This window comes from Lemur catta, chromosome 2, assembly GCF_020740605.2.
Source record: "Lemur catta isolate mLemCat1 chromosome 2, mLemCat1.pri, whole genome shotgun sequence".
In the NCBI taxonomy this organism is placed as follows: domain Eukaryota; kingdom Metazoa; phylum Chordata; class Mammalia; order Primates; family Lemuridae; genus Lemur; species Lemur catta.
This window is the reverse complement of record NC_059129.1, coordinates 25,188,731-25,216,721: the sequence shown is the minus strand read 5'-3', so window position 1 is coordinate 25,216,721 and position 27,991 is coordinate 25,188,731. Positions and strand designations below refer to the sequence as shown.

At 40.0% G+C, this 27,991-nt stretch overlaps 1 protein-coding gene across 1 annotated transcript; it reads left to right on the top strand.

Moving 5' to 3' along the window:
- The first annotated feature begins 1,120 nt into the window (after positions 1-1,120).
- On the top strand, positions 1,121-27,170 carry LOC123631584 (cytochrome P450 3A4-like). The gene is made up of 13 exons (XM_045541371.1): positions 1,121-1,292; positions 4,348-4,441; positions 6,335-6,387; positions 7,956-8,055; positions 9,652-9,765; positions 10,028-10,116; positions 11,435-11,583; positions 16,577-16,704; positions 17,756-17,822; positions 19,947-20,107; positions 21,445-21,671; positions 24,174-24,336; positions 26,613-27,170. The coding sequence occupies exons 1-13, from the start codon at positions 1,222-1,224 to the stop codon at positions 26,706-26,708; spliced, it is 1,512 nt and encodes a 503-aa protein (XP_045397327.1). The 5' UTR covers positions 1,121-1,221; the 3' UTR covers positions 26,709-27,170.
- The last annotated feature ends 821 nt before the right edge of the window (positions 27,171-27,991 follow it).

The window sequence follows — 27,991 nt, the reverse complement described above, 5'->3', positions numbered from 1 at the left end:
GGAGTCCTGGGTGCTGTGTGTGTCTGTAGCGACCTCTGCCCCATGATTGGTGGCTATAGTGGTTGGGGTCCACCTGGTCATCCAGGCTTACATTCTCTTCCTATGTCCTTTCACACTCATTGTTCCCTGTCCTGTAGTCTTCCCTGAGAGAGGGCACCATTTTTTGTTCAAGAGTATCTTTACCTTACTGTCTACCGCAGGATGCCCCGCAGATGCATAAGCAGCTCCTGGGTGCAGCCATCAGCTCCATCTTGTTCACACCTTGCCCTTCGCTTAGGACCCCTCTTGCCTACAGAACCACAGTTGATCAACCTGAACATGCAGGATGGGGACTGAGGCACAGCCAAGCACTTTTACTGAATTAATAATTGAGGAAGATGGTGGGTTTACTACAGTCAGAGGTAAAGGACACACAGGGGTGCAGCCATCTCACCAGCTCAACTCCAGTAGCATTTCTGGATGCTCACTGTGTGTGAAGCACTCTATTAGGGGCTGTTGACATAGCTGTGAAAAATACCAGACTGTGCCCTAACTGTGCCCTGGACAAGCTCACCATCTGCAAATGGTCACAGATCTGGAGACCCACAATGGTGGTAGAGAGTACAGTGGACAATAGCAGAACTGCATGCGGGGGATAGCAGTAGCTATGTTGGGAGGTTGGGAAGGGAACACTCTAAGAGAAGGGTCTCTGTTCCTGGGTTTGAAGGATGAGTAGGAGTCTTCCAGGGGCCTCAGGGGCAGTGTAAGCAGAGGAAACCATGTGGGTAAAGATCTGTCGGTGTAGCTCCTTTGGATGGATTCTTCCTGTTTCAAAAACGATGCCAGCCCTGGAAACACAGGCAGATTAGAGGAGACTTAATGTCAATGGCTTTACTTGAGTTTATAATATGAACCCATAACCTTTGGACTTAGTGATAACACTGATTGAATTTCTATGATTTCCTACAGAATCTGAACTCTAGGAAGGTCAATGTGGGTGTGCATGTGATTCTTTGCCAAGTGCCAAGGTGGAGAGGGCTCCTCTGACTGCAGGTGGAGCACAGGTGGCCCTGCTATTGGCTGCAGCTCTGGCCCTGCCTCCTTTCCCAGCACATAAACATTCAAGCTGGCCTCACTGAATCACCACTAGGCTGGGAAGGGAAGTTCCACGTGCCTAGCCCACCAAAGTGCAGCACACAGCTGGGAGAACTCAGAGAAGAGAACTGAAGAAGGAAAGCAGAGATGGACTTCATCCCAGACTTTGCCCTGGAAACCTGGGTTCTCCTGGCTACCAGCCTGCTGCTCCTATATCTGTGAGTATATGTCCAGACTCCAGTGTTCTGTAACTGTAGACGTGGGGTACAATCTGGCCCCTCTTTCTCTTATCTATCTTGAGGATCAAAGGAGATAATTGAGGGGATGTTGCTTAACTGTTGGAAGCTACAAAAACATATGGTGGTTGATCTTACACAGATCTGTGGAAGGAATAAATAAAACTCCCCTCAACACCATCCATCTCCCAAGTTCTCTAACTAGGAGTGTTTAGTGACAGCATTTGGTCCTGGGGCTGATTTCTGATTGATCATGAGTTTGGACCTAGACTAATCAACCAGAATTCAGCAGAGGCAGATACAAACAACTGAGCACTGTGTGCTTGGGATCTTCACTCTCTTCCCAAACTCTGGGGATTGTAGGCAGAGTAGAGGGTGGCTTGATGATTGCCTCTTTAACTCCCCCTCTGGGTTCTGTGTCTACTGCAAGATACATGTACAGGGATTATTCCCTGTAAACCTGGGTGGCACCTGCTCCCCTGTCTTCTAGTCCCATCATGGTTTACACAGGCACCATGGGGTACCCCACACTTCATGGGAGGCTCTCCCTTGCCTTGTACCTCTTTTCTGTGCCATCCTCAGTACTCTTCTTGCTCCTCTAATTCAACTCCTCCACCCAGTAATATACACAATTATTTACTTCTAAATGGGGGATATTTAGAGCAGAGGAGATCTGGAGGAAATCTTGAAGTTTTATTCTTTTCTTTCACCATTTTCTTCTAGTGTCTGGGAGGTTAGCATTAGTATAGAGCTTTATTTTTCCCCATATGTTAATCTGCAAGAGTCCTGAAAAGCAGGAGCCACAAAATCAAATTTAAATTACCTTAATCTGTCAGTCTAAAGTAGTATGTGAGACTGGGAGCCAGTGAGGATATATAAGGCACCCAAGGAGCAGGCAGGATGAATTGAGAGAATATTCTTCATCCCTCAGGGCCCAACCTCCAGAGATACTTGTGGGTCCTGGCCCCCATTAGAGATACTTCAAGGAAGATGGGTGGGCATCTCACCTACTTAAAGCCTAGGCACTGGGACACCATCTGTGTCACTGTGTCTGTGGTGTCTCTGGTAGTGAACCTATTGTAGACATTCAGGCAGCCTGGCAAACAATACCTTAGGTCTAGAAGACACTGGTGCAACCCAGGAGTCAGTAGCTGTAGTATAGACAGTGCCCTATTTATGGAAACATAATTAAACACAAGAGAAATGGTTGGCTTTTTCTGTTACCTTTCATTGTACCAAAGAAACATTACCAAAAAGAAGAGAGCTGGAAAGAAACTAAGAAATTTACCAAGCCCATCCTCTGCTTTATATGGTCCCATGCAAGGTTAGAATGTAGACTAGCTCTTTCCTTGAGACCCAATGCTGTTGACAAATTCGCTTCATTGCATGGCCTCACTTGGGAGTTCATGTGCCACGTCGAAGTTCAGAAACAGATTAGTTTAATGAGTTTGCCATGGTTACAATAAAAAAGGAAAGAACTGGAGTGGGAAAGACCAAAGCCACCTGGTTTTAGCAGTTGGTGCACAGACTCCACCAATTCTTCTGTGGGTAGGACCCAAGTGGGCCTAGCTGAGCTGCCTCTGCTGGTCCTTCAAATACATGTACTTTCATGCTAGTTTTCAGTTTTACTTTATCAAATATTATATGATTTACTGGATTTGTACAGAATATTTGGAAACTATACTGGCTTAAAAGCTAACCAGCAAAGAAGAGGAAATAAAGTCTTAATTCAATTATCTGGAACATTTTAGAGTTATTTATGTCATGTAACAAAATGCATCTTATGCCATCAAGAAGAAGGAAGCTGAACTTTGGAAGGCCCTCCTCTTTCAGCTAAAAGCACTTGTGGGAAATGTGGAACCATTTATACACACCATACTTTTCAGCCACACTTTCCTCATTTGCCTCTATAGGGCCAACCTTGTAGTCCTAGAAGCTTCAAGGTTAGCTCAGTGCCTGGGAGCCACTTTCCTCAGCCTCTCTACCTCTTCCCTTCTGCAAGCAATCAGTAGCACCAGAGTGGGAAGCTCTGCAGGGATCCAGAACCCCTAGTTGGAGGAGGCCATACATGACTCACCAATGATGTCCGTAGCAGCATTAATGGATTTTCCTACAGAGGGAGTTGTTGTGCAGAGGCAGTAAAATGACTGCTTTGTAATTGGCCACCTTGGGCAAAATGAGTGTGCCTGGCACTGTGCTTCTCAGGGATCACCCGTTGGAGGACCACATTCCACAAGAGGTGGAAGGGCTTGGAATGGATTCTGTAGTCATTGGTTCCCCTGCAGAGTTGCCCTGCAGATGGTTGAACACACAGGTCAACCATCCTTCCCTATAGCTCAAATTAACCAGATCATCTGACCACACACACTTGGGTATAGATAAAAAGTGCTCACTTTTATACAATGCCAATGGAAGCCTTGAACACCATTGCCATTCCATAAAAATAGGAACACTGTGATTCCTCTAAGACCTTCTTGTGAAGGCGGTTCTACAAAGGGCCAGATCATATTTTAGAGGGAAGGGAAAGCATAAGCCTCACGACATACTCTAAGAACACCGTCACCATAGGCTGTTGGTGACCCTCTGTGATTGAGCGCATGCACTTACACAAAATCACATCATTGGAGCAGAAGAAAAAAAAATTTCACCTTTTCTATTGAGAACAAGAATTTCCAAATTATGGAAGAGTTAATTTCTAAATGGACATAAGAGAATGAAATGCCCTGAAAGAATTCCAGTCCGAACCACTCAAGGAGCATTCACTTTGGGGGATATTTATAAAGTATTCATTCCACGATTTGAACCCTGAAAATTTCAGCTCCTTTTAGGTGATCATTCTGACTTTGGGTGGGTCTCACACAGGAGGCAGGAATAAGATGGTGGTTGATTGTAGCTATTGCTGCTTGTGTTGCAGTTATTCGGTATTGCCTAGGCATGACTTATCTCTCTTGGCCACTGCAGTTCCTCAGTGACAGGACAGCTCCCATATGTATAAAACCACAATCTCTGTTACTTGGCTTTCTCTTTCCCTTTATAGATATGAGATTCATTCACATGGACTTTTTAAGAAGTTGGGAATTCCTGGGCCCACACCTCTGCCTATTGTGGGAAATGTTCTGTCTTACCGCAAGGTGGGTTTTTTTGAACTCTCTCTTTTGCTTCTTATGGCTGCAAACACCAGCTTATTCCACTGGAAAAAGTACCCATGCTCAGGAGGAAGTTCTGAGGTTTTACACTTCAGAAATGATGTGTAGACCCCACCCAGAGCATAGCCACATTCGTGAGCAAAGTCTTTTTGCCTAGTGCATATTCACAGGAAGGTACAGTCATACTTGGTATTAAGGGGAAATGCAGGAAGGGGAACCCCTGGTAGTGGCTCGTTAAGCTATGTGCACCAAATTCAAACTTTCTTGTTTGGCAAGAGCAATTGAGTAGCCTTGTTTTCCTTCCTCCTGCACAGCTTGGAAACTTCAGTTTATTAGGCAGCCCTTGTATTCATGGGGTGATTTGCACCTACTTGAATTCTCTCAAGAATTGCTAAATTTCCTCTGGGTACTTCATAATTGTGCCCCAGCTTTTGCTCTCCATGGTATATTTTGGAACTTTACCAGGCAGAACAAGAGAGTTATGCTTTGTTTCTTTTCCCTGAAAGGTGGCACCCTCTGGGTGAGTCTGAGCAGGGAGTGAATATAACTGAGACAAGCTGGTGGTTCTCCATTGACTTCAGATACTTATCCATGAAATGGATTGTGTTTTGGTTTGTTTTAATAAAAGCAGACTCGCTTTTGCAAAATGTCTAGAACGTAGATGATTTGACAAATTTACCAAGAATTGGCAGGGCATGGTGGCTCAAACTCATAATCCCAGCACTCTGGGAGGCCGAGGCGGGAGGATCACTTGAGGTCGGGAGTTTGAGATCAGCCTGAGCAGAAGCGAGACCCTCGTCTCTGAAAAATGGAAAAATATTAGCCAGGCATGGTGGTGTCTTGCTGTAATCCCAGCTACTCAGGAGGCTGAGGAAATAGGATATCTTGAGTCCAGGAGTTTGACGTTGCTGTGAGCTAGCCTGACACCGCCACACTTTAGCCAGGGCAAACAGAACAAGACTCTGTCTCAAAAAAAAAAAAAAAAAAAAAAATTACCAACAATTTAAATTACTTGTACCGTAAGGGTCATGAAGACTGTGAATTTTGGTCAATCCATTGTGGCTAATTCTTCACTCAGGGCCTGGCTCCTGAATATAAAGTCATCAGCTAACATCCACGAGGTGAGCACCAAAGCCTGTGTGCATAGTTACAATATCACAACTGAAACATAGCACCAGGAAGATTTGTTTTTCAGCTTCAGAAGTGAAGCCTTGGAACAAGTATGGTAATTTGTCCTATGTGAAGAAGCTGCATTTCCTGATGTTTTCCATTTTGAATTGGACAACAGGAGGCAATCCAATTTTGTCATTTCCTCAGTCACTTGTCACTCATTTTCTAACTCCACAACATATCTTAGACTGATATGAATCTGTAGACCAAAAGAGGTCCCTGATGTCTTTAACTTCTCAGTTCTACTAGAATTCTAGAGAAAGCTCCTGACATAAATGAAAAGGATGCTGAATGAGAAGAAAGAATGTTCATCCCTCGAGACACTTGCTCACTCTCCCTCAGCCTGCTTCCTCACATGCCCATGGAGGTGAAAATTCAGAGGGTTATGAGACGTTAGAAACAATACAGGCATGTACAAAAACACTTCAGAAATCAGGGAGTTATTTAGTATTAATAAACAAGGGTAAATTATTCTGTATCTACAATATTTGGAGAAAATTCAAGAGTGACAGTAAATCATCCCTTGCAATTATCTCCTCTATTTCCCCGCAATCCCCAAAAACATCTCTGAAAAAAAGGTTTCCTCTAACTTACAGTGAAACATGGTGAGCCTGATTTCTTCAGGTTCCACTATTTCTTGCCCCAATTAGAGGCAAGGTTGAGTATATTTAAAATAACAATTGAATTTTATTTTGTTTCTCCTCCCAGGGATTTTGGAATTTTGATGAAGAATGTTATAAAAAGTATGGTGAAATGTGGGGGTGAGTATTCTGGAAACTTCCATTGGATAGACTTGCTGCTATCATGATGTACCCCACATATGAAGGAAAATCTCAGCCCTGAGGCTCTTGGGATGAAGCCATTGTCAACCGAGATAACAGAGAGAGGCTCTCTGAAAGAAAAAGATATTTATTTGGGAGTAAAGCGTTGCAATGGAAATGTGCATGCTGTAGCAAACTATGTGCCTATTCAGGGAAGTAAAGGAAGAAAAAAGTTGTTAAAGGGAAAAGTGAACAGAATAACAAAACTCTTTTGAAATCATTATCCATAGCTACAAAGATCAATAACAAGGGGAAACCAGTATGAGGTTGGACAGACAGTTACTGGGCAGATGTCCTCTCTAAAATACTTTTACTCTAACAATACTGTGCTGTTTGTGCAAGGTGTGGTTTTTGTAGAGTATTTTGTGAGAGTTTTCTCTTTAGGCATGCAAGCATGAGCATGCTCTCTTCATAGCCTTCCCAGGATCTGTCAGGTGTTATTTATTTTTATAATATCATTGTGACTCCATTTTAGTTCTGACAAGTTTCAAAGTCTCTATTGAATAACTGTTGGAGGCTTACCTTTTCAAGAATTCCATAGATCGCCAGATGTTGAGGTCTGCAGTCTCAATGAGGCTGGAACATCACAGGTGACCACTTTTCTCCAGGTTTGTTGGACCAGGGATTCCCAGCATCACTTTCTGTCCAGTGTCTGGCTTTTCACCTCTTCTCCTTTTTTCCTACCTTAGGTTAACTTTAATTGCATGAAAGTCATCATTTCAGACCGTTCTAATATGTGCTTATAAATGCATAGCATTAACCCTCTACCCCAGTGACTCATTTTTATATAAAGCCAAATTTTAAATTAAATTTTTGGGTTTTATATGTGCTTTTCAAAGAAGAGCTGGAAGATAGAGATGAACGGATTGGGAAATCATTTGTAATGTTTTTTTCCTTTCTCTGCAAGTGTGGAGCTTTCTTTTGTGTTGTTTTTTAAATTTAAGTGAAGACGTCTCAAGAGAAGTATGTACAAGTTTTTCTTTGTCTACTCCATTCTACTGACTTTGAAGAAGAGATACAGAATATATTAAACCACTGTGTTCCCGGTGGGCTAATGGACTTTATGATTTTGAGGGTGGCCTCATCCAACTGCAGCAACTGTTCCCTTTTTGAAGCTGCTGGGGGCTTGGTGAGAGCCACAGAAGAGGTGCAATCCTGTGGACACTACAAGCAAGTGGGAGAAGGTTTTGCCTCTTCCTTACTACCTCATAACACAAGATTTCCTGTTGTTTCTAACCATGATCTTGTAGAAGAGCTATTTTGTATTTAAATGTGTCTTCCCCACGTGAGCCACACTTCCCTTCATGCTATGAATACTCAGTGGCTTCTGTGGTCAGAACCTTGCTGTGTGTCCTACCCTAATTTGAACTAGGACCTAATGTTGCTGTGTATTGTACAACAGGGGTATGGATTACATAATGTGAGGATCAAAGCCTGGATTCCTGGGTGTGGCTCCAGGTGCAGAATTAGGCTTGTAGAGTTTAATCAGCTCTGTTTTCCTGACACAGGTTGTATGATGGTCGACGGCCTCTGTTGGCTATCACAGATCCCGACATGATCAAAACAGTGCTAGTGAAAGAATGTTTTTCTGTCTTCACAAACCGGCGGGTAGGCATCCATGACTTAACCTTATTTCTTTTCTTTTTTATTGATTAAAGTTTTATTTTGACAAACTTATAGATTCACAGGAAGTTTTCAAAAAAAATTACAAGGAGTTTCCATGTACCCTTCATCCTGTTTCCCCCAGTGGTAACATTTTGCATCAGTATAAATCTAGTATATTCCTATCACTATACTTACAGGAAATTGACATTGATATTATCCACAAAGCTTTTTCAGATTTCTTCAGCGTTAGGTGTCCTCATTTTTGTGGATGCGTGTGTGTGTGGCTCTATGCAAATTTATCACATTCATAGATTTGTGAATATGATACCAGCACATTCACAGTACCAGTACCACTACTATGAATCACAGATACCAGTATTATGAGCACAATTAAGACACAGTACTCCTCCATCACCATGAGGCTCCCTCCTGCCTTTCTTCTACAGTCATGACGCGTAGCTTACTTTTTCTCTTAACAGGGCCTGTAATCAGAGCAAACTTTTTTTAACTTTGAGTAGGCCAATTCATCAATTTTTCTTTTTATGCATTGTGCCTTCGGTGTCAAGTCATAAAATACTTTCTTAGCCCTACTATATTATGGTTGCTTTTTTCTAAAGTTTATATAGTTGTATGCTTTACAGTTATGTCTTTGATTCATTTTCTGTAAATTTTTGTATAAATCATGATGTTTAGGTCGAGGTCTATTTCTTGTGGCCTATGGCTGTCCAATTGTCCCAACACCATTTGGGAAAGGCTGTCCTCTCTCCATTGAATTGCTTTGTGCACATTTGTCAAAAATCAGTTGGGTCCCTTTGTGTGTGTCTCTTTCTCATCCTATATTCTGTTCCATTGATCACTGTGTCTAACCCTCATCCAGTACTACACTGTCTTGACTAGAGTAGCTGTAAGTAAATCTGGACAGCATGAAGATTCATACCTTCTACTTTATTTTTTTTGCAGACAACTTCTAGCAGTTCCCAAATTAGGAAATAAAATTATCTCTTTCTTTTCCCTCTATCCCTGTGGAAAAAATTAAGAGAAAAGGACTTTCAAGTAATTGTATTATTTCTTCAAAATGGATTCATAATCATTTATGTATTATCTACCATTTAAAAACAATTACTTTTTAAATCTATTCCTTTTTCAAGTTGTTCATGCTATGTTGTTAGTAAAGACAGAAGTAGTCTCAAGCAGCCCACAGTCTGCCAAGGCCAGCTGGTGAACTCTCACCAGTCCCTTTTTTCTCTGCACAGCCCCAGAGGAGGTACAGATCTTGTTTCCCTCTATTATCCTGTAAGAAAGTGTTCCCCACCAGGAGGTCACTTGCACTTAAAAGGAGACTCAGATGTAGAGGCTGGAAACCACACAGGTGGATGGGTTTCGGACACACACACACACACACACGCATACACACATGCTCAGAGGAGGGTAGGCATTTGGCATAAACCTGTAATACACTGAGCACCATCATGGAGCCTGCTACCTGGGAGACAGTCAATTAACATTTGTTAAATAAGGGATGTTTGTTTAACACATTTTTACATCTGTGGAGATCTACAAAACTTATAAAGGACAAAATATTTTTGCTTTGAACTCCAGCTTTTTGGTCCAGTGGGATTTATGAAAAGTGCCATCTCTATATCTGAAGATGAAGAATGGAAGAGAATACGAGCATTGCTATCTCCAACCTTCACCAGTGGAAAACTGAAGGAGGTAGGAAAATACAATGACTTCTACTTAGAAACTGAAAGTATGAATCTAGGAACAGGGAGAAAGTAACATTATGGTCTCTTTCCAGGAGGTATTCCACTGAGATTGAGCTTCCTAAAAATGGCCTTTTATGTTTATGTCCAGAAGAGACATCACAAAATTCATTATAAAACAGCACTTACTACTCAATGCTAGGGAAAGCCATATCCTTCAGGGACTTGAGTCTGCACATTTAACTATGTGTGGTGTTGTGTTTTGTGCTTAGATGTTCCCCATCGTGAGCCAATATGCAGATGTGATGGTGAGAAACCTGAGGCAGGAAGCAGAGGTTGGCAAGACCGTCACCTTGAAAGAGTAAGTAGGAGCACAGTCTCAGGGTTCTGAGCTTTCATGAAACCCTCTATCTGCCTGCCAGAGAGCTGATGTTCCCACTGTTAAGTTATTCCAGTGACCAGAAAGAAGGACCGGTGTGGTGTTACAAGTCCAATTCGCCACCTGGAGTTAGGAGGCAGATTGCATGAGAAGGCAGGCCAGCTGGAAATTGGGAAGGGTCTTCTCTACTGTGCATAGGAGTCATGAGCAATTAATCTGATGAGTTCTTCTTTGAATGTTCTGGAAGACAAAATACATAGCTTAGAGAGAAGAAACGTCATTGTACCAAAATTTTGGGCAAAATGGGTATGGAATGGAGGGAGGTCAAGTGGCTTGGTACCTGTTGGCTGGCAGGGACATGGCAGAAGTTTAACAATGGGAAACTTGGGAGAACTTCAATTCCTTCATATTTTCACTGAGGATCCCATGAAATACTAAATATTAAACCTTCCACCCATTTCTCTTTTCTTCAGTCTCAAAAGAGAGAGGGCTGTGTAAAGGTTATGGTTAGAGGATTCCTGTCATTTAATATCTAAATTGACATATTTCTAAATTATGCAGGAAAGACAGGTGTACACTGAGCCTGTCCTCGCAGACTAGGGACACATGGTCACTCAACAATGGGATCCCTCTCAATCAACTTTGGTGGGATCTATTATTTTGTCATCTAATGTGTTTTTTCCTAGGAACAATCTCAGTTTTACCTTTAACAGAAATGCTCCTGCCCACAAGCCAACCGCAGATCATAGGAGCTGGAGGAAGTGGGCTTTTCAGGAGCCTTAGCAGAGAGTGTAGAGGAGAGAAGATGTTCATGGTGACTCATAACAGGGTCTTGCTGTCTGTAATGTGCTAAGGATGAATCAGCACTTGGCATAGACTTTCTGCTGAGGCAATATGCCCTTTCTTGAGTCCCTAGGAAGGGTTAGTTATTACACTCTTGTCCTGAGGAAGCATGGTGCTTGCACCCCTGTTGTCATCCACACTCAACACACTCTCCTATAGTTTGTCTGACTCTAGGTCTCTGTCCCCCTGTGCCTGACCTCCTTGAGCTCAGATGTGGGTCTAACTTGATTTAGTGTCCCCACCACCCCCAGCACAGGGCCAGCTGCATCACTGGCACTTGATAATCACATCATGAATGAGTGGGATGGGAAATGATTCAGCAGGTGGTCCTGAAAAGCCATAGTTCTTGACATCTCCTGATAGTTCACATGGATTTACACACACATCTTGCTGCATGTGTACTAGAAGAATGGTGAAGCAGTGTTAATTTCAATATTCCATGTCTTTTTCTACTCAGCATCTTTGGGGCCTACAGCATGGATGTGATCACGGCCACATCATTTGGAGTGAACATCGATTCCCTCAACAACCCTCAACATCCCTTTGTGGAAAAATCCAGGGAGCTTTTAAGAATTGATTTATTAGATCCACTCCTTGTGTCAATATGTATGTAGACTATTATTTCTTTTTCTCTCTGTTTTTTAAAATAACTACTTTATTGAGATATAATGCAAATACCATATAATTTACACACTTAAAATGGACATTTCAGTGGTTGAGAGTGCATTCAAACATATGTGTAACCATTACCATTGTTCACTTTAGAAAATTTTTATCAACTCAGAAACGTGTAATTTTGAAAAAATTTTCTTAACATTATTTTATTTTTTTGTCTTTTTATTTTTATTTTTTTATTTCAGAATATGATGGGGGTATAAACGTTTAGGTTACATATATTGCCTTGGCACCACCCAAGTCAGAGCTACACGCATGCTCAACACCCAGACAGTGTGTACCTTTCCCATTAGGTGTGAATATACCCATCTCCTTCTCCCCCTCCCACCTGTCCAACACCCAGTGAATATTATTTCGATATATGCACATAGGTGTTGATCAATTAGTACCAATTTGATGGAGAGTATATGTGGTGCTTGTTTTTCCATTCTTGTGACACTTCACTTCAGAGACTGGGCTCCAGCTCCATCTAGAATAACACAATAAATATTAGCTCACCATTGTCTTTTGGGGCTGAATAGTACTCCATGGTAGACATAAACCAGATTTTGTTAATCCACTCCTGTATTGATGGGCATGTGGGTTGTTTCCACATCTTTGCAATTGTGAATTGTGCTGCTATACACATTCCAGTGTAGATGTCATTATTATATAATGTCTTTGTTTCCTTAGGATAGATGCCCAGTAGGGGGATTCCTGGATCAAACAGTAGTTCACTTTTAGTTCTCTGAGGTATCTCTACATTACTTTCTGCAGAGGTTGTACTAGTTTTCAGTCCTTCCAGGAGTGTATGAGTGTTCCTATGACTCCATATCCACTCCAACATTTGTTGTTTTTGGACTTTTTGATAAAAGCCATTCTCACTTCAGTTAAGTAATACTTTATTGTGGTTTTGATTTACATTTCCCTGACGATTAGAGACATTGAGTGTTTCTTCATATGTTTCTTAGCCATTACTCTATCTTCTTTTGAATTGTTTTTATTTATGTCCTTTGCCCACTTTTTAATGGGGCTGCTTAATTTTTTCTTGCTGATTTTCCTGAGTTCTATATAGATTCTCGTTATCAGCCCTTTATCAGATATGTAGCATGAAAATATTTTCTTCCATTCTGTAGGTTGTTGATTTGTTCTAGTAATAGCTTCTGTGGCTGTGCAGAAATTTTTAATTTCATCAGGTACCATTTATTTGTTTTTTTATTGATGCTGTGATGCTTTTGAGGTCTTCTTCATAAATTATTTCCTTAGGCCAATGTCTATAAGAGTTTTCCCAATGTTTTCTTCTAGAATTCATATAGTTTTGTGCCTTAGGTTTAAGTCTGTTATGCATCCTGAGTTGATTTTTGTGAGTGGGAGAGGTGTGGACCCTATTTCAGTCTTTTACATGTGGCTATCCAATTTTCCCAGCACCATTTATTGAATGAGGATTCTTTTCCCCAAATATATGTTTTTGGCTGCTCTGTCAAAGATCAGATGGCTATTATGAGGATGGTTTTATGCCCGGGTTCTCAGTCCTGTCCCAATTGGTCTTTGTCTCTGTTCTTGTGCCAGCACGATGTTGTTTTGGTGACTATAGCCTGGTAAATTGATGCCTCCCAATTTGTTCTTTTTTCTTAAGATTGCTTTAGTTATATGGGGTGTTATTTTGTTCCATATGAAGCTTAGAATTATTTTTCTAGATCTCTGAAAAATGATGTTGGTAGTCTAATAGAGATTGCATTGAATCTGTAGACTACTTGGGGTAGTAAAGACATTTTAACAATGTTGATTCTGCCAATCCATGAGCATGGTATGGTTTTCCATCTCTTTACGTCCTCTGCTCCTTTCTTCCTCAGTGTTTTGTACTTCTTCCTATAGAGGTCTTTCAGCTCCTTAGTTAAATATATTCTATGTATTTTGTTTTCTTTGTTAGTACTGTGACAGGTATTGAGTCTTTGATTTGGTTCTCAGTTTGAGTATTGTTAGCATATAGGAATGCTACTGATTTGCTTACATTGATCTTCTAACCTGAGACTTTGTTGAACGTATTTAACAATTCCAGTAGTCTCTTGGCAGAATCCTTGGGGATTTCTAGATATAAGATTATATCATCAGCAAAATCAGGAGTTTAACCTCTTCTGCTCCCATTTTGATGCCCTTGATTTCCTTCTCTTGTCTGGCAAAGACTTCCAGCACTATGATGAATGGAAGTGGCGATAGAGCACACCTTGTCTGGTTCCAGTACTGAACAGGAATACTTTCATTGTTTCCTCATTCAGTATGATGTTGACTGTGGGTCTGTTGTAGATGGCTTTTATCATTTTGAGGTATGTCTCGTCTATGCCTACTTTGTTAAGTGTTCCTATCATAAAAGGGTGCAGAATTTTGTAGAATGACTTTTCTGCATCTATTGAGAAGATCATATTTTCTTTACTTTTACTTGTGTTTATGTGGTGAATTATATTTATAGATTTGCATATGTTGAACTACCCCTGTATCTCTGGGATCAAGCCCAGGTGGCCATGATGGATTATTTTTTGGATGAGCAGCTAAATTTTATTTGCTAGGATTTTGCATCTGTATTCATAAGAGAAATTGGTCTGTAGTTTTTGGTTTTTTGTTGAGTCCTTTCCCCATTTTGGTATCAGGGTGAAGCTGGCTTTGTAAAACATATTGGGGAGGATTCCTTCCTTCTCAATATTGTGGAATAATTTCTACAGGATAGGCACCAGTTATTTTTTGTTAGTCTGGTAGAATTGGGGTGTGAAACCATCTGGTCCAGGACTATTTTTTTTTTTTTTGGAAGGATTTTATTGTTGCTGCAATTTTGTTACTTGATATTGGTCTATTCAGTTCTATTGCTTCCTGATTTATTCTAGGGAGGTGGTGTGTTCCTAAGAATTTTTCCATTTCCTCAGCATTTCAAGTTTATGTGCATAGAGATTTTTATAGTATTCAGAGATGATATTTTGTATTTCTGTGGTATCAGTTGTAATTTCTCCATTTACCTTCCTAATTCAGTTTATTAGAGTCCTTTCTGTTCTGCTTCTGGTTAATCTAGTGAAAGACATGTCAATGTTATTTATCTTTTCAAACAACCAGCTTTTCGTTTCATTAATCGTTCACATAGTTCTTTTGTTATCAATTTCACTTAGTGCTGCACTGATCTTGTTCATTTTTTTTCATCTGCAGGGTATGGGATTGGTTTGTTCTTCCTTTTCCAGTTCTTTGAGTGAATTCATTAGATTTTCGATTCATGATCTTTTTATGTTTTGGGGTAGGCATTTAAGGCTGTGAATTTTCCTCTCAGCTAAAGCCGTGTCCCACAGATTTTGATAACTTGTGTTTCCTTTATCATTTAGTTGAAAGAATCCTTTGATTTCCATCTTACTTTCCTCCTTGACCCAATAATCATTCAACAGTAGGTTGTTTAGTTTCCATGACTTTCTGAAAAGATGGATGTTTCTGTTTGAATTGATTTCTACTTTTATTCCACTGTGGTCTGAGAAGATATAAAATGTAATCTCTAGTTTTTAAATTTGTTGAAACATGGTTTGTCCCCTAGGGTGTGGTTAATCTTAGATAATGTCCCAGGAATTGATGAGAAGAATATATGTTCACTGGTTTTGGGGTAGAAAGTTCTGTGAATGTCTGTTAGGCCCATTTGATCTGGAATTCTGTTTACATCCAGTGTTTCTTTGTTTAATTTCTATTTGGAAGATCTTTCCTGTTGTCAGTGGGGTGTTGAAGTCCACAGCTATTATAGTGCTGTTGTTTATCATTTTGTTTAGATCAAGTAGGATTTGCTTCTGGAATCTGGGCGCACCTGTGTTGGGTGTGTAACTACTGAAAATTCTTATATCTTCTTGTTGAGTTGTAAACACCTGTAATTTTACTTATCACCAACCCGTCAACCCAACCACTCTGTGCAACCCCTAATCTATTTTCTGTCTCTCTAGAATTGCCTATCCTAGAAACTTCCTACAAATGATTTCAATGCTATTTCTCTGTTTTTTATTCCCTTTTTCATTCCTTTCCTCTTTATATAATTTCATTCATGTCATTAGTCAATTCTCTTCTTTCATTTCTGAGAGTATTCATATAAGTAGTCTCCCCTTTTTTCTTGGTAAATTTGGGTAAAGGTTTACTAATTTAGATGATACATTCAAAGTACCATCTTTTGGTTTTATTAATTTTTCTCTAGTGTTTTAAGTGTCTATTTCATTAGTTTATACTTTAGTTATTCTTATACTTTTTCCTACTGCTAGTATTATGTTTACCTTATTCTTCTTTTTTCATTATTTTATGGTGTAAAGTGAGAGTATTGATTCAAATCTTTCTCTTTTTTAAATAAATTTAGACATTTAAAGCTATAAATTTCCCCCTGAGCACTGCTTTTATTATATATCATAAGTTTGGGCATATCATGTCATCATTTTGATTCATTGTAAAACAATTTCTAATTGCCTGTTTCATTTATACATTGACCCATTGGTTACTTAGAAGTTAATTATTTAATTTCCACATACTTCTGAGTTTCCCAAATTTCTTTTAGTTATTGATTTCTAGTTTCATCCCAAAGTAGATGAAGCACAAATGATACATTAATTCTGTTGCAACTACTATTTCATGAAAAGCACAAGTAATTAAAGCAGCAGATCAGAGTTTATATAAGGGCTAAGACATCAGGGAATTTAATCCTGTTAATTTAACCCTGTCACCCAAAATGCAAAAGAGGTCATTGATCTCACAGTTATAGTGGTGGGCCCTAAGTGTGGATGTGCCATTGCTCAGCCATTGGCCTGGAAGATGAGCTAAGGGCACAGAGGGAATAGTTCCTGCTTGAGAACCCTGAAGTCTATTACTTTTCACACTTGTAGAGAAAATTATAATTGCTCCAGGTAAATTTTGTGTTTACATGATGGTTTTCTGTTTTTCTCCCCTATAGCAATCTTTCCATTCCTTACCCCAATTTTTGAAGCATTAAATATCTCTATATTTCCAAATCATGTTACAAACTTCTTTAAAAACTCTGTAAAAAGAATGAAAGAAAGTCGCCTTCAAGACAAACAAAAGGTAAAATCTGGTGGTGCTTACATCAAGATGCTCACTTTTTGATAATTTGGCAAATTATTTTCTTATAAATTGGGCATTTATGTGTGTTTTTTAAAGGTAGACAGAAAAGTAAAGAACAAAAGAAATCATTTTGTAGGAATGAAGAAGGTGGAGGATGGGAGGCATGTACAAGAATGAGACAGACTATATTTAAAATTAATATCAGGCACAGTAATTAGTATATCATAGCATAAATGTTGGTGAGAAAATACTTAACCCCTTGCCTTCACTTCAATAAATTCTCAAAGAAAAAATGATTACTCTTTAACACTTATTTTACTGCTATCATAATTTTCCAACATTGTAGACTGCTAAGGAATCATTTCGAGTTATTTCTGACATTCTGCCATGGAAAGCCTTCTCTGGCTACCTGCTTAGTATAGCATATGTTAAATGTCAGCATGCTCAGTGGACATAGGTGGGCCAGGTTCTCCTCTGGGCCTAGGGGCTGCAAGCTGGCTGACCCAGCTTTGCCCTCATGAGCCCTCTAGACCAGGCCAAGGATGCCTACAGGTCACAGAGGCAGAACTGAGTACCTAGATGTCATGAAGATCATACAGAGTTCTGGGAGGGTGGAGCACTTGAAGATGCTACCACAAAAATCTGCGAAGGAGCTCTGAAATTGTCAGAAGATTAACCTAAGTGGCCACTGGTTCAGAATGAAGGCCTCAGAACAAAAAGAACTTAAGTCCTAGAAAGCAGGTGTGATGGGAAAAGGAACAGGCAACTCTTTGGTCAGGAAACAGTGTCCAAAGGCCAGAGAAGCAAAGAATCAGGGAGGGCGAAGACCAAAAACAGTTGCATATGACAGCTGGAATTCCCCCAGGGAAACATCCTGCCCTCCAGGGTCTTAGATGGATGCTTTTGTTGACTGATGACTCAGGCAACACCTGTCAGGCTCTGGATTTCAGGGGCCCATATTGTCAGAAAGGAGGTTGAGGATTGCACTATTAATGTTCTTCCGACCTCATGAGTCACTTGCTGTCACTGAAATTTCTCTTTCTGGTTCCAGCACCGAGTAGATTTCCTTCAGCTGATGATGGACTCCCAGAATTCAAAAGAAACTGAGTCCCATAAAGGTAACCAAGGGGCTACTGGGGACTCCTGGTGGGGAAGCCCATAGGGAGGGTCTCGTCCTGAGAATGTGCAGGAAGATTTCCAGGAAGAGGTGAATTTCTGCCACACTGCAAAATGATACACAATCAAATATTAGAAATGGTAGCTTGATGCACCTTCTAGAAGCACACATGAATAGCCATTTTCAAAGCAAGAAGGGCACCCCTGAACCAACCTGTCATGCCTAGAAGTCAGCCAGGGGTCTGTGGATCACCAACATCAGAACAAATGCAGGTTCTCAGCCTCCTCCAGACCCACTGAGTCAGAACCTCCGCCAAAAAATTTGTATCTAACACCAAATCAGGAGGCACACTGGCCCAGAAAGGGTGATTTTTAACTAGGAATACTTGGTGAAAGTGTGCTCACAAGCTCATTCTCCTGTGAAGATTTATTTTTCCCTTGATAATGAGTAAGTAATCTATGGGGAAACATTTCAGACTATGTAAATGTCTTATTCCTCCTGACCTTTCTCCAACTAGTTTCACCATCGATGGATCATTCAGACTCAAATTATAATATCTATGATAGTGGCAAAATAAGGATCATGGTCAGTTTCAAGCTTCAAAAGTTTAACAACCATCTCAAAGTCCTCAATACTTAACAATTGGTTCTCTAGAGCAACGATGGACTTGCTCCAGCACAGTACTGTACATGTCTGTATGTGTACATCTATTCTATCATCTGTGTATCCATTATCTACCTATTATCAATCTATCTATCCCAATACAACTTTCTGTGATGAAGGAAATAGTCTATCATTTCCCTGTTCCATACAGTAACCACTGGACACATGGGGCTATTGGGCACTGAACATGTGGCTACAGCCATTGAAGAAGAATTTTAACATGTATTTAATTTTAATTAATTAAAGTTTAAGTTTAAACAGGTACATGTGTCTAGTAGTTATCTCACTGAACAGCAGACCTCTAAACTTTGAGATTCTACCACAAGTTCAATTCAGTTTCATTGCGTTGATGCTACCTGCATAAAAATTTGATAGTTCAATTTACTCACTGAAGCATCACAGAACTATCACTGAAAAATCACAACTGTGCAGGTACTTCTCACACTCATTTCATACTGTTTTTAGTAATGAATTACATGGGTGGTGTGGGCACCATGTGTATTTCAGTAGTTTGGGTATATAAAGGTCTTAATCCAATCCCAGTGAAATAGTCCAAACCCTGACTGTGCTCTACTTCTTTCTAGAGAACACAATCAAAGAGAAGGCCAACCTGCAATCATAAAGGCTTATGCTATTTCAGTGCCATTCATCAGATAGAGTCAATCACACCCTTTCAGCTTTTTGTTTATTTCTGTAGTTTCTGTACATCCTGAAATATGCCGTTATGAAAAACTCTATCCTAGATCTTCTAGTACCTGATGCCTCTCAAAGGTAAAATCCATGCTTCTCAAGCACACAAATCCCTACATCTCCTCATTGTTCAGGTATGGATTCTGTAGGCCTAGGTGGGGCTTTAGATTCTGCATTTCTGATAAGCTGCAGATTCTGTTGATACTGCTGATCCATGGACCACACTTGGAGTAGCCGAGTTTATCTGTAGCCCAATGTTGTTCCCATAAGTTCCCTCAACCATGTGTAGAGAAAAGATCCTTCAGTTTCCTCTGAAGTCTCAGTATTGCAAATTCTCAAAAATTTTCAAGCTCTATTGTAACTAACATACGTTAAATTTTTCCTGGTGCAGAAGGCTACCGTGTATTTCACTGACAGCTGAAGTACTTTTTATGATCATTCAAGGGGCACACGCATAACACTGAGTATGTAAGCCAGAAATGCTCTCTGGAAATAGCCCAGATGTGTTGGCGGTGAGGACAGCATAATGAGGAGTGAATGGGCCACAATCATATACAGCTCGAGATAAACTTGGTTATACAATGTTGCCTTGTTCTGGCTGACTAACATAGACATCAGAATGAAAACCACTCCTCCTGTGACTCTGATTTACTTTTCCACTTTTCCACTTATTTCCCTAGGGATTTGGGAGCTCACTTGGATTTTTCTTCCTGTAAACTGTGATCTTCTACATTGACCTGCTTTTCCTAACATATCCTTTCTCTCCTTTCAGGTCTGTCTGATCTGGAGCTCATAGCCCAGTCAATTATCTTCATTTCTGGTGGCTCCGAGACCACTAGCAGTGTTCTTTCCTTCATTATGTATGAACTGGCCACTCACCCTGACGTCCAGCAGAAACTGCAGGAGGAGATTGATGCAGCTTTGCCCAATAAGGTGAGTGGATAATACATGGAGGCGGAGGGAGGACGTGAAGCCTTACCAAGAATGCCTGCTCACCACTTCTTAGGAGAGGTTTTTCCAAATGTGTCAGCCTTGATTTTTTCACAGGCACTACTTAGGAAGGCTCTAAAGGGGAAAAGAAAGGGAGAAATATAGGTAATGGACACTGCTCCCAGAAATACAAGACATTTGTAAAACAGTTGTCCTTATGCATCTACTATCAGTTACCACAATAATGAAAAAAAAAAAAAAAACAGAAAACCTTAGTCACATCTAACACTAAGCATTTATTGCCCACATGTCTGGATCTATAGCTTAGGAGGCTCTTGTCTAGCTCTTGTCTAATTGTGCCTGGCCTCATGTGCACTGGGCAGGTGGACCCAGTTCTGCCCAACACCTGTCTCATGCTGCAGTCATGGAGCTAGTGGTGAAGAAGCCAATTAGGAACCAGAGTATCTGGCTCCTGTGGAATCTCTTAACCTCTACACTATTGCTCCAAATACAATAGGAAGTGCTAGGGACATATCACCCACGCTCTCTTCAGATCTCTGCCCAACTGAGATCCTTTGTGATGTCAAGAGACCTTCCATCTGCGGCTGGCAAGGGTGGTCTGACAGTGAGGTGAACACAAAGGGATCTTTTTTAGAGCTGATAGTCAAGCCCTTAAGCAACAAGTAGTAGACTGTAGGAGCAAGAGGGAATGGGGCTGAATGTGGGATTTCTATCCTCTTTATAACTTTTGCTAGAATTGAAATTGTGTACCCTGGGAGCTTCCAATCCTAACCTTCTTTTGTCTTGTTTGGGTTAGAGATAGACCAGTTTATCATCTATTTATACAGCTCGTTATGGTGTTTCTACCCACATCATATATATATATATATCTCAAAAGGGTTACCAAGCAGGATTTCCAACTAAACAGCCTTATGTGGAACAGGGGGATTTGCTCTTTTCCTTTCCTGGGTACACATGTGGCCTCGTTTTTGGAACATGACATCAACTTTGACATACTGTAGTGAAATGTAATGTTCAGCCTCCTTTCTTCACATTTGTCCATGAGAGAAAAAAAGGCACTATGTGGTGATGCTCTGGATTTCAGTCCCTGGGTAGGGGATGTCCCCACAGGTCTCCTATATCTTTATCATCTCCATATGTCTAATGGGACATTGAGCAGATCAAGCACTTGATAGTTATTAAAATGCTTTATGGATGTGAAGGTCCTTTGCTAATATGTTTCTTTTGATCCTCTAACACTTCAATAATACTCAGTAGACTGCACTAACAGTTAATTTCAAGTCTCAATTTATTAATATATGCGCTTTTTTTCTTCCCAGACGCCTGCCACCTATGATGCCCTGCTACAGATGGAATATCTTGACATGGTGGTGAATGAAACTCTCAGATTATTCCCCATTGCTGCAAGAATTGAGAGGGTCTGTAAGAAAGACTTTGAATTCAAGGGAGTGTTCATTCCCAAAGGGGTAGTGGTGATCATACCAACTCATGCTCTTCACCGAGACCCAAAGTACTGGCCAGAGCCTGAGGAGTTCCGCCCTGAAAGGTACAAGGCCCCTGGGAAGAGAGCCCACCCTGAACCAGGCTGGTTCAAGCATATTCTGACATCTCTTAGTGTACATAATAATCATGTGCTCTACAATGATGTTCTTGTAACTCTTTTTTTGTACAAATTTCCTATCAAAAAAGTATTTATTGTGAAAGTGTATGAATCATAGACTTGTAAAAGGAAAACTACAGCCACACACAGTCAAAACACCATAAGATAAGCCTCAGTAATTATGTGATGTATGCTCTGATGGACATTTTTTATGCTTATATAACTTTTCAAAAACTAGAGAGTTATCATGTTTTATTTAGGGTTTTTTGCATATGATAATTAGCTTTATTTAGCCATTCCACAATGTATACATATTTTAAAACATGTTTTATTTATGTTTGAACTGCTTCTTATTTTATTTAAGAGTAAACTATAAACTATCGACTATCCTTTTTAGCTGTATGGTATTTTTGGTATGGATTTGCCATAATTCATTTCACTGCTATTTTACATTAGTATAGGCTTTTTACTACTTTCAGCTTTTCTGTGCTGTTCCCTATATCTCTCTGAATTTACCACCAACTTTACAAATGTTTCCACATTCCTTTTTGTTCAACATTGGTTGCTGTTTCCTCAAGGGTAATCGTAAAGGTCCAGGGTGAGGACCTAAGAAGTCCTCATTTCTGTGGGTATAAGTCACTCCATTGAGGACAGAGGAGAGCACAGGTCTTCCTGGTCCTGTCTGTGGCTGAAGTCTTGTGCCAAGTCCTTCATGCTCTCAGTGGTCAGTGACTCCTCCAAAGCATAGTCACCAGCTCTCTAGACATCTCAGACATTCCAGCAGGCTGCCCTGGGAATACAGTGCCAAGATTGCGCTTGTAAACTCTGGAAATAGTTGATGCCTTTTCATTGTTTTATTGGAAAGCAAGGATGAGAATACAGTTTTTAGGGCACTAGCTGGTGAGTCAGGAGGCCTGGGAGCTAGACTTTTATTGACCCATCACTACAAGCCTGATGATGGCCGGAAGTTTGTCTTGTTGGCCATGGTGTCCCTTGGGCTAGCAAGGAGTCTGCACATATGTGTTGGAAAAGTAATCAGAATTGACCAAGTTCTCTGTTGTCTGGAGCAGCAGAATTCTGTGTTTCTTTGAACCTGAGAAATTCAACCTCCTCTAGCTGCACAAACAAAAAATCAGAGACCACTCAGTCTACTCCCTGTGGATTCATTGTGTCGCCAAACAGAGAGTAAATGCTTACTGAGTGTCAGGAACTGGGCCAGGATGTGAGACATCTAAAGGTTAATAAAGTCTATAATGGAGGATGTTTCACATATATGCATGTATATTCTATAGAAAGAAGTCTATAGAAACAAGTCTGTAGAGTATTTTTAATGCATCTACATGTACCCATCACCTGCCATAAGAATGATCAATGTGTGTCAGCTGCCCCATCCACACAGCACCACAACCATCTCCCAAACTCCTGTTATTTTGAAGCAATCGCCTTTAAATATTGCAGAATGCTCTCCAAAATATAAGGCCATCATTTAAAACACAACACCACAATGTCATTATCACTTTACCCACAAAAACATCTTCTCTTAATATAATCATATAGTGAGGAATCAATCTGAACAAAATGCAGTTCTAACATTCAAAGAATTTATAGCCTAGAGAAACAGACAAGGAAAGTTGTGATTATATTACAGGAGAGTAGCATCAAAGGCCCATGTAAATTACCTGACTTAAATTATTCTATGTCAGGGGAAGAGAGAGAGGAGGAAATTAAGAGATAAGAAGGAGGAAGACCAGAAGGAGGAGAAGGGGGAGGAGGAGGAGGAGGTGGTGGAGGAGGAGGAGGAAGAGGAGTAGAAGTCTGAGGCAGAAGAGAGAGAGGAGGAGGACTATGAAAAGAAAAAGAGCAAGAAGAAGAAAAAGGAGAAGGAGAAGGAGGAGAAGAGAAGGGGAAAGAGAAAGAAAAGGAAGGAAAAGGAGAAGAAGAAGACAGGGAACAGGAGGAGGGAACAGGAGACTTAGAAAGAAAAGAAAGCAGAAGAGAGGTGAGGAGAAGGAAAGAGAAGCAGCCCAATTTCAATAGTGCTAGATATTTTCTCCTGCTCTTTCCTCAATGTGCATATGACCAACATAAGTATGATTTGAGGCAGGAAACTACTTTTCCATTAATCATTCTCAATACTTATGTGCCTTTTAGAGTGTGAGCACATCACAAACAGGAATATAATTTAGTAGTTAGAAGTAAGTTTTTAAAACAGTACTCATCTCATCTCAACAAAACGGACAGCTCCTGTAGGATAAGGAGAATGGAAAGGATCTATAGCTTGCAATTTTCATAGCAAAATAACCATAGCAAGATGGCCATGACTAACCATGAAAGTATTTTGTTTACCACCGCTTGTGGGGACAGAAGGTCTAAGTCAGAACTCTTAACATATAGCCTTTGTGGTTTCTCTCTCATTAACTTTTTTTTTATCTACTATTGTGGAGCCAGGTTCAGCAAGAAGAACAAGGACAACATAGATCCTTACATATACCTGCCCTTTGGAGCTGGGCCCCGAAACTGCATTGGCATGAGGTTTGCTCTCATGAACATCAAACTTGCTCTCGTCAAAATACTGCAGAACTTCTCCTTCAAAAGTTGTAAAGAAACACAGGTCAGTAAACTTTCTGTATACATAATGTTCTATTGGGTGTTTTGTTTACTGTGGAATCTATATTAAAACAGAATATGCTTATTCATCTTTTTAGTAATTTGTCTTATGGGGCAAATAACGTATTTGAAGCCATGATCTTTAGGGGTGGGTCAGTTCTGCAGTTCAAAACCTGGCTTTATAAAGACCAAACTATAAACATCATCTAAAGTTGATGTGGATTAACATGACATAAGTATGTCCAGTCTCTATAACATAGCCAGTTAGCAGTGGCAAGAAAAATAAAAATTTAAAAAATAAAAAAAGAATTATATCCAGTCTCTTTGAACTTGAGCAAGAGTTAAATTCAGTTTCAAATTAGTTGGAAAGATAAGGAAGTGTTTTGCACAGCTACACAATACGCTGATTATCTCACCATGACTTTCGAGGGCTGCTTTCCTCCACCCAAACTTACAGAAGCTCTCTCGTGACAGTGCATCTCAACCACTGGCACCACACTGGAATCACCAGGGAGCTTTAAAATACCAATCTGCCTGTGTCATCTCAGAAATTCTAAAATAATTGATCCAGAATGTGGCTTTAAAAGTTCCCCCACTGTTTCTCATTTGAAGCTAAGTTGGAAAATCACTAATTTAAGGCACTTCTGCCAGATATGAAGGGTCCCACAGACTACAGCCATCCTGAATGTTTGAATTCATCCTTTAGGTGCCCTGCTCCATACCAGGTTGGCTCCTTTTCAACCAATTAATAACTCCATAAATATTCTTCCCACTCTCTTCCTCTTTCTTTAATCATCGTTCAATTATTAGTTCACACTCCAAGTCCCTCCAAAAAATCTTTCCTACCTAGTCCAGGGTCCACTCTCCGCTCTGTTTTTGGTTACTGCAGGATGTTAGCACCACCTAATTTTATACCTTGTCATTAATAATCCAGTTTTGTTCTCCCTATTTTCTCTATATCTAAGAATACCTTTGCCACTCCCTTAACTGTATCACCTCATTTTATTGCTTTCATAAAATCAGAATGGTGTCTTGATGAAAACATAATCCATTGTGAATATTCAGGAAATGTTTAAGGAGTGATCTGCAGTTCATTTGGATCTCAGGGATACAAACTTTAAGCTTTTTACTTTTAAAATTTAACAAATGACATTTATGTCTCTGTGTGTCCATCTGTCTTTCTGTAAAGAAATTATGTTTATTCCATTTGAAATTATAAATAATAAGCTGTTGCAGTTATAGAAATACTTGGGTGTTTCATCTGAAGACCTTCCAGAACAACTGTCATTAATGCATATGAACCAAGGCACCATAAGTCTTACTTCTAGATTCATGTATTCCATATGCAACTCCTCCCCTAATGTAGGCTTTTAGCATGGGAGAGGCGGAGGATGGAAATAGTTCTATCTTATTTGTGGGTTTAGGGCAGCTGTGTAGCTGTCCAATAAGTGTATACAGATAGGTGGATGAGGTCCATGAGAAAGCTGGCAGCTGGCATGTCTGGGATGGGGAAGATACTCCCAGGCAAGCTCCCAGCCATCTACAGGCTGGCATTTCTCAATCCCCATGACACTTTGTTTGCCCTGCAGTTAACTAAGATCAGAAGGTTAGTCTGTTGATGGCTCCCCCATCACGGAAGGAGTGACTCAGTGAGAATTGTGCCAAAAGTATTAATCAAAACACTATAGAACATGAGAAGTTCCTCCTTTGCATTACATTTGAAAAAACCGGAGTAGATATTAGAAAACAAAAGCATAACCTTTCTAAAGGCAACTTCCCATCATTATACTGCAGGGCTTCACTTGAGAGGGGTTACTGGATTGATTAGAATTCAAAGACTTCCCATGTGATTAAAGTGCATAATACCTACTCAGGAAAATTTTGCAAAATTCAACATGCACAAAATGAACGTTATATGCCTGTTCAAAAATAGTTTGCTGTAAAGCCTAAGAATTTGGAATAAATTTTTAAGACTTATTCATTTGACATAAAATTTAATTTAAAAAAAACTCAAGCCAACATGAGTTTGTCTCAGACCTGGCACAAAATAGGCACTCAATACATGTTGTATTAGATGATGGCAGCAAGAATGCTTTCACTATCCAGTCTTTACACAGCTTATAGAATAAGTATATAGAATCCAAGATATATGATGGTAAAAGTAGTTTTTATAAATTTTCAAAGCATTATTGTCCTTAATTTATTTTTTCTACTTTGCTTCTGTCTTGTCTTCATTTGCTTCATTTATTGCCTCTCAATATGTTTGTTTAACTGTTGCAGGTCCCCATGAAATTAAGCCCAAGGGGATTTCTTCAACCAGAAAAACCTATTGTTCTAAAGGTTGAGTTAAGAGATGGGACCATAAGCGGAGCCTGAATTTCCCTAAGGACTTCTGCGTTGTTCTTCTAGAAACATCTAAGAACATCAGAGACCCCAATTTACATTGTAAATAAAACTCAGAAATGAAGAAGAGCTTAACCTAGGTCACTTGATAAATGACTAGGAATTCCGTACATTCACTGTGTTCTCTCAATGTCTTTGGAAGATTGTATATGGTGTGATATAAAAAAGGTGACCAAACCAAAGGCACATATATGAATTCCAATTTCCTGATCTTCATAGGACAATCTCCACCCACTCCCAGTTAGAACCATTGATTCCCTCTCAGCTCTGCTAAGAAAATAAATATTTCTTAACAATTTTATCAAGAATTGTTTGATGAAAGTAAGAATTATTGTGATGGCTATAATCGTGGCATTTGTACCACCTGTTCTCTTTCTAATATACTATAAGAAGTATTATGCTGAGCAAACCAATAAACATTTCTTTACAAAATTATTATCTGATACCTTCATGCACATTAAGGAAGAATCTGTAGGACTGAGTGATTGAGAACCAGCAACTAAGAATTTTTTGTCATCATAATCACTGGATCCCTGGGCCTATTTCAAAATTCCAATTTGATTATTAACATAGGTGAGAGTTAAGCCATAGTGACTTTTCCCATTGCTTAGAATGTTATTGATAGTTTAATTTTATCTTTGAAGCACAAATCTTTGTACACTCACAGGAGGAACTTATTATTATACTATTAGTTGTGATTTAATATCTTAATCCCATGTCCCCTGATGTTTCTGTAAGGCAGCAAGCATGTTTTCCTATATCTCTTGTAGTCCATCCTCAACTTCCAAATATCTAAGCACAATAAACACTGAATAAGAAATTGTCACTTGGTCAATTGTTTTGGCAGCAAGACTAAAAGCACTTATCAGTTTCAGCTAGAATCAGACAGTACACAGTGTTCTTACTTTTCCTTCTGCTCCTTCCCTCCGCATTTTTTTCTGAAGAATTCACTCCCAAAGCCATTAGGTGTGTTGCAGCAAGGTGGTGGGCACAGGTTAAGGCAGAGGATGGGGTCAAGGTGGTGTCCACATGCAGGGGCAGCCTGGCCTGGGTGCAGAAGCCAAGCTAGGGGAGGAGGGGTCCATGCACAGGGGGCCCAGCAAGAGCAGCCAGAGCCCACGTAGGGTGTGAAGAACCCAAGTGAGGGGAGGAGACATCTGTGAGTGGGGAGGGATGTGTGGTGGTTACGTTAAGGGAGCTGATTAAATAAGTAAATATATGAAGGATGATGGAAGCCAGGGTTCTCACTGTTGGAG

Excerpts from the sequence above, each read along its gene's own strand:
- LOC123631584 (XM_045541371.1), top strand. The coding sequence starts at position 1,222 with ATGGACTTCATCCCAGACTTTGCCCTGGAAACCTGGGTTCTCCTGGCT. Across the intron at positions 6,388-7,955 it reads AAGTATGGTGAAATGTGGGG|GTTGTATGATGGTCGACGGC; the intron begins GTGAGTATTCTG and ends TTCCTGACACAG. Across the intron at positions 24,337-26,612 it reads AAAGTTGTAAAGAAACACAG|GTCCCCATGAAATTAAGCCC; the intron begins GTCAGTAAACTT and ends TAACTGTTGCAG.